This window comes from Scomber scombrus, chromosome 18, assembly GCF_963691925.1.
Source record: "Scomber scombrus chromosome 18, fScoSco1.1, whole genome shotgun sequence".
NCBI classification, from domain to species: Eukaryota; Metazoa; Chordata; class Actinopteri; order Scombriformes; family Scombridae; genus Scomber; species Scomber scombrus.
This window is the reverse complement of record NC_084987.1, coordinates 167,224-175,283: the sequence shown is the minus strand read 5'-3', so window position 1 is coordinate 175,283 and position 8,060 is coordinate 167,224. Positions and strand designations below refer to the sequence as shown.

General features: G+C 50.0%; 1 protein-coding gene across 1 annotated transcript in view; it reads left to right on the top strand.

Moving 5' to 3' along the window:
• Positions 1–7,248, top strand: part of maptb (microtubule-associated protein tau b) — a 9,688-nt gene extending 2,440 nt beyond the window's left edge. Inside the window, exons 3-7 of the mRNA XM_062439045.1 lie at positions 10–159; positions 1,031–1,112; positions 1,297–1,406; positions 6,862–7,029; positions 7,216–7,248. Coding sequence (XP_062295029.1) covers positions 10–159; positions 1,031–1,112; positions 1,297–1,406; positions 6,862–7,029; positions 7,216–7,248 — 543 coding nt within the window. The remainder of the gene's footprint in view (positions 1–9; positions 160–1,030; positions 1,113–1,296; positions 1,407–6,861; positions 7,030–7,215) is intronic.
• The last annotated feature ends 812 nt before the right edge of the window (positions 7,249–8,060 follow it).

Here is an 8,060-nt window from a genome sequence, read left to right as displayed (position 1 = left end):
GTGTTGCAGGTGGCGGTGGTTCGAACTCCTCCCAGGTCTCCCGGCTCTGCTCGTGGACGGACGCCCCCCCTCCCCTCCCACCCAATGCCCGACCTCAGTAATGTGAGGTCAAAGGTCGGCTCCACAGAGAACGTCAGACACACACCTGGAGGGGGCAAGGTAAGGTGGGAGGAGAGGAGCAGATGGGTGGGAGGAGAGGAGCTGATGGGTGGGAGGAGAGGAGCAGACAGGTGGAAGGAGAGGAGGAGCACATAGGTGGGAGGAGAGGAGGAGACAGGTGGGAGGAGACGAGGAGACAGGTGGGAGGAAACGAAGAGAGGAGCAGACAGGTGGGAGGAGAGGAGGAGCAGATAGGTGGGAGGAGAGGAACAGACGGGTGGGTGGAGAGGAGCAGACGGGTGGGAGGAGAGGAGCAGACGGGTGGGAGGAGAGGAGGAGACGGGTGGGAGTAGAGGAGGAGACGGGTGGGAGCAGAGGAGCAGACGGGTGGGAGTAGAGGAGGAGACGGGTGGGAGCAGAGGAGCAGACGGGTGGGAGCAGAGGAGCAGACGGGTGGGAGCAAAGGAGCAGACAGGTGGGAGGAGAGGAGCAGACAGGTGGGAGGAGAGGAGCAGACAGGTGGGAGGAGAGGAGGAGACGGGTGGGAGCAGAGGAGCAGACGGGTGGGAGGAGAGGAGGAGGACGGGTGGGAGCAGAGGAGCAGACGGGTGGGAGGAGAGGAGCAGACGGGTGGGAGGAGAGGAGCAGACGGGTGGGAGCAGAGGAGGAGACGGGTGGGAGCAGAGGAGCAGACGGGTGGGAGCAGAGGAGCAGACGGGTGGGAGCAGAGGAGCAGACAGGTGGGAGGAGAGGAGCAGACGGGTGGGAGTAGAGGAGGAGACGGGTGGGAGCAGAGGAGCAGACGGGTGGGAGCAGAGGAGCAGACGGGTGGGAGCAGAGGAGCAGACAGGTGGGAGGAGAGGAGCAGACAGGTGGGAGGAGAGGAGCAGACATGTTATCAGAGAAAGTAAATATTTAATTCTGTCTGCAGGTTCAGATTGTTCATAAGAAGCTGGATCTCAGTAGTGTGACGTCAAAGTGCGGCTCCAAAGCCAACATCCACCACAAACCAGGTGTAACACACACACACACACACACACACACACACACACACACACACACACACACACACTCACACTCACACACACACACACACACACACACACACTCACACTCACACACAAACACACACAAACACACACACTCACACACACTCACTCACACAGGTGATTTAACTTTTGCTGCTCTGTGCTGCAGGTGGAGGGAAGGTGGAGATTAAATCAGAGAAGGTGGATTTCAAAGCAGTTCAGTCTAAAGTCAGCTCTCTGGAGAACATCACCCACGTGCCGGGAGGAGGGAAGAAAAAGGTACAAGCTACCAACACGCTACCAACACTCTACCAACACACTACCCACACCCTACCAACACCCTACCAACACTCTACCAACACTCTACCAACACCCTACCCACACCCTACCAACACTCTACCAACACCCTACCCACACCCTACCAACACCCTACCAACACTCTAACAACACTCTAACAACACTCTACCAACACCCTACCAACACCCTACCAACACCCTACCAACACTCTACCAACACTCTACCAACACCCTACCAACACACTACCCATACCCTACCAACACCCTACCAACACTCTACCAACACTCTACCAACACCCTACCAACACCCTACCAACACTCTACCAACACTCTACCAACACCCTACCAACACCCTATCCACACCCTACCAACACCCTACCAACACTCTACCAACACTCTAACAACACTCTACCAACACCCTACCAACACTCTACCAACACTCTACCAACACTCTAACAACACTCTACCAACACCCTACCAACACCCTACCAACACTCTACCAACACTCTACCAACACCCTACCAACACCCTACCAACACCCTACCAACACCCTACCAACACCCTACCAACACTCTAACAACACTCTACCAACACTCTACCAACACTCTACCAACACCCTACCAACACCCTACCAACACGCTACCAACAACCTACCAACACTCTACCAACACCCTACCAACACCCTACCAACAGTCTACCAACACCTTACCAACACCCTACCAACACTCTACCAACACTCTACCAACACCCTACCAACACCCTACCAACAGTCTACCAACAGTCTACCAACAGTCTACCAACAGTCTACCAACACCCTACCAACACTCTACCAACACTCTACCAACACGCTACCAACACTCTACCAACACCCTACCAACACCCTACCAACACCCTACCAACACTCTACCAACACCCTACCAACAGTCTACCAGCACCCTACCAACACCCTACCAACACTCTACCAACACCCTACCAACAGTCTACCAACAGTCTACCAACACCCTACCAACACCCTACCAACACTCTACCAACACGCTACCAACACTCTACCAACACTCTACCAACACGCTACCAACACTCTACCAACACTCTACCAACACCCTACCAACACCCTACCAACACTCTACCAACACTCTACCAACACCCTACCAACACCCTACCAACACCCTACCAACACCCTACCAACACTCTAACAACACTCTACCAACACTCTACCAACACCCTACCAACACCCTACCAACACGCTACCAACAACCTACCAACACTCTACCAACACCCTACCAACACTCTACCAACACCCTACCAACAGTCTACCAGCACCCTACCAACACCCTACCAACACTCTACCAACACCCTACCAACAGTCTACCAACAGTCTACCAACACCCTACCAACACCCTACCAACACTCTACCAACACGCTACCAACACTCTACCAACACTCTACCAACACGCTACCAACACTCTACCAACACTCTACCAACACCCTACCAACACCCTACCAACACTCTACCAACACTCTACCAACACCCTACCAACACCCTACCAACACCCTACCAACACCCTACCAACACTCTAACAACACTCTACCAACACTCTACCAACACTCTACCAACACCCTACCAACACCCTACCAACACGCTACCAACAACCTACCAACACTCTACCAACACCCTACCAACACCCTACCAACAGTCTACCAACACCTTACCAACACCCTACCAACACTCTACCAACACTCTACCAACACCCTACCAACACCCTACCAACAGTCTACCAACAGTCTACCAACAGTCTACCAACACCCTACCAACACTCTACCAACACTCTACCAACACCCTACCAACACTCTAACAACACTCTACCAACACCCTACCAACACCCTACCCACACCCTACCAACACCCTACCAACACTCTAACAACACCCTACCAACACTCTAACAACACCCTACCAACACCCTACCAACACTCTACCAACATGCTACCAACACCCTACCAACACCCTACCAACATGCTACCAACACCCTACCAACACCCTACCAACACTCTACCAACACGCTACCAACACTCTACCAACACCCTACCAACACCCTACCAACACTCTACCAACATGCTACCAACACCCTACCAACACTCTACCAACATGCTACCAACACCCTACCAACACCCTACCAACACTCTACCAACACTCTACCAACACCCTACCAACACCCTACCAACACTCTAACAACACTCTACCAACACCCTACCAACACTCTACCAACACCCTACCAACACCCTACCAACACCCTACCAACACTCTACCAACACCCTACCAACACTCTACCAACACGCTACCAACACTCTACCAACACTCTACCAACACTCTACCAACACCCTACCAACACCCTACCAACACTCTAACAACACTCTACCAACACCCTACCAACACTCTACCAACACCCTACCAACACTCTACCAACACTCTACCAACACCCTACCAACACTCTAACAACACTCTACCAACACCCTACCAACACCCTACCAACACCCTACCCACACCCTACCAACACCCTACCAACACTCTAACAACACCCTACCAACACTCTAACAACACCCTACCAACACCCTACCAACACCCTACCAACACTCTACCAACATGCTACCAACACCCTACCAACACGCTACCAACACTCTACCAACACTCTACCAACACTCTACCAACACCCTACCAACACTCTAACAACACTCTACCAACACCCTACCAACACCCTACCAACACTCTACCAACACCCTACCAACACTCTACCAACACTCTACCAACACCCTACCAACACTCTACCAACACTCTACCAACACTCTACCAACACCCTACCAACACCCTACCCACACCCTACCAACACCCTACCAACACTCTAACAACACCCTACCAACACCCTACCCACACCCTACCAACACCCTACCAACACTCTAACAACACCCTACCAACACTCTAACAACACCCTACCAACACCCTACCAACACTCTACCAACATGCTACCAACACCCTACCAACACCCTACCAACATGCTACCAACACCCTACCAACACCCTACCAACACTCTACCAACACGCTACCAACACTCTACCAACACCCTACCAACACCCTACCAACACTCTACCAACATGCTACCAACACCCTACCAACACTCTACCAACATGCTACCAACACCCTACCAACACCCTACCAACACTCTACCAACACGCTACCAACACTCTACCAACACCCTACCAACACCCTACCAACACTCTACCAACACTCTAACAACACCCTACCAACACCCTACCAACACCCTACCAACACTCTACCAACACTCTACCAACACCCTACCAACACTCTACCAACACGCTACCAACACTCTACCAACACTCTACCAACACTCTACCAACACCCTACCAACACCCTACCAACACTCTAACAACACTCTACCAACACCCTACCAACACTCTACCAACACCCTACCAACACTCTACCAACACTCTACCAACACCCTACCAACACTCTAACAACACTCTACCAACACCCTACCAACACCCTACCAACACCCTACCCACACCCTACCAACACCCTACCAACACTCTAACAACACCCTACCAACACTCTACCAACACTCTACCAACACCCTACCAACACTCTACCAACACGCTACCAACACTCTACCAACACCCTACCAACACCCTACCAACACTCTACCAACACTCTAACAACACCCTACCAACACCCTACCAACACCCTACCAACACTCTACCAACACTCTACCAACACCCTACCAACACTCTACCAACACGCTACCAACACTCTACCAACACTCTACCAACACTCTACCAACACCCTACCAACACCCTACCAACACTCTAACAACACTCTACCAACACCCTACCAACACTCTACCAACACCCTACCAACACTCTACCAACACTCTACCAACACCCTACCAACACTCTAACAACACTCTACCAACACCCTACCAACACCCTACCAACACCCTACCCACACCCTACCAACACCCTACCAACACTCTACCAACACTCTACCAACACCCTACCAACACTCTACCAACACTCTACCAACACCCTCCCAACACTCTAACAACACTCTACCAACACCCTACCAACACCCTACCAACACCCTACCCACACCCTACCAACACCCTACCAACACTCTAACAACACCCTACCAACACTCTAACAACACCCTACCAACACCCTACCAACACCCTACCAACACCCTACCAACACTCTACCAACATGCTACCAACACCCTACCAACACCCTACCAACACTCTACCAACATGCTACCAACACCCTACCAACACGCTACCAACACTCTACCAACACTCTACCAACACTCTACTAACACCCTACCAACACCCTACCAACACTCTAACAACACTCTACCAACACCCTACCAACACCCTACCAACACTCTACCAACACCCTACCAACACTCTACCAACACTCTAACAACACCCTACCAACACCCTACCAACACTCTACCAACATGCTACCAACACCCTACCAACACTCTTTAGTTCATGCAGGACACAGAAGTCATACTCCCCAGCTGTAATCAGCTGACAGCCACTGATTGAATCAGCACACCTTATCAGTCACACACCAATCACAGCCATTCTCACCACAAGGCGGTCCCTTTAAATATTACTCCCACCTACACTGATCTGCTTCACCGTTGCTCACACTGCTGCTGGCAAAGCTTGCCTCCATCTTCTGGTTCAGGGTCCCATCATGGCTCTAGGGTCAATCTACAATTCATGTCTTTCTTTCGGCCCACTCCAAGGGGGTCTTGCATTGCACTCCCTGTTTTTAGCTCAGCATGCTGCTGGCTAATCCAGGGGGCATCTTACAGTGGAACCTTCAACACCAAGTAAATCTGTATTACCATTTGTTGCAATAAATGGTTTAATCTATGACGAGAGTGTTCCTGACTGAATAGGTACTGAAGGAGGCGCTGCAGCCTGAAATTCAACTTTTATATTCAGTACATGTGTTTATGTTTATTTATGTTTATACAACATGTGACTTTGTTGACTATATAAACATATAATTCATTTCAGTTATTAACCATTTTTCACATAGAATGCTTAAAGAAATAAATGTCATGATAACTTCTACCAACTAATCATTTTTACTAAACAAAAACATTTAATATTAAATTCATGTGTGCAGATAGGAAGTGAATTATTTGATGCTTAGTGTTTTATCTTTTAATATCAATGACATCATCAGTAGTCAGTGTGGTGCTGCAGGGGTCAGCGTTGTCCCCTCACAGCAGAAGGTTCTGGGTTCAAACCCGCGGGCCAGCTGGGGTCCTTCTGTGTGGAGTCTGCATGTTCTCCTTGTGCCTGTGTGGGTTCTCTGGGTTCTCTGGTAATTATTATATGGTATATTATATATTACAGATTGAGAGTCAGAAGTTGATGTTCAGAGAGAGCGCCAAAGCTCGAACCGACCACGGTGCTGACATCATCGTCCAGTCTGACTCCTCCCCTAATCACCTTAGCAACACTTCCTCTCCGGGAAGCCTAACGGCTGCTGAAGCTCCGCCTCTGGACACCTTGGCCGACCAGGTACATGATTTACCTGTTTACCTGCTCACCTGTTTACCTGTTTACCTGTTCACCTGCTCACCTGTTTTCCTGTTTACCTGTTCACCTGCTCACCTGTTTACCTGTTTACCTGTTTACCTGTTCACCTGCTCACCTGCTCACCTGTTCACAGTAATGTTTCTCAAATCAAACATTTCTTCTTGTCAGGTGACTGCCTCCCTGGCCAAACAAGGCCTGTGATTGGACGAGCCCTGTGACTGCTGACCCTGTCCCTGTTACCAAGGAAACTAAAGAAAGAAAGAAGAAAAAAAAGATATTATGAAGCTGACACGTGATTGGATAGAAGCAGCTCTGTGTCTGTGAAGCTATTGGCCCTAAGCATGATGTCACACAGAGTGATGTCATGCTTAGGGCTCGGTGTGACATCACGGTGTGACATCACGGTGTGACATCACGGTGTGACATCGCTCAGTGTGACATCGCTCAGTGTGACATCACTCGGTGTGACATCATGGTGTGACATCACTCGGTGTGCCATCATGGTGTGACATCACTCGGTGTGACATCACAGTGTGAAATCACTCAGTGTGACATCACTCAGTGTGACATCACAGTGTGCCATCATGGTTGACATCACTCGGTGTGACAACTCAGTATGACATCACTCAGTATGACAACATTCAGTATGACATCATGGTGCTACCTAGCCTGTTAGCTTCCTTCATAAAATCCCTCCAATCACAGGAAGTCTGTCTCTCTGTGTTTCCTGAATGCTGACCTTTAACCCCTGACCTTTGACCCCTGTGATGACCTCTACCCTACCATAAAAATTACCCAGAATGCAGTTTGATCTCTGTCGGCTGTTAAAATTCTTTCTACCAATAAAGTTTCTCTTGGCTCTGACTCAGCGTTTGTTGTCAATACAATTCAGCCAATCAGGTGACAGGGTGGACAAAATACCTGGAACACCTGAGGACCCGGTCTGGCTGCAGGAAGTCCCATCAATCAATCAATCAATCAATCAATCAATCAATCAATCAATCAATCAATCA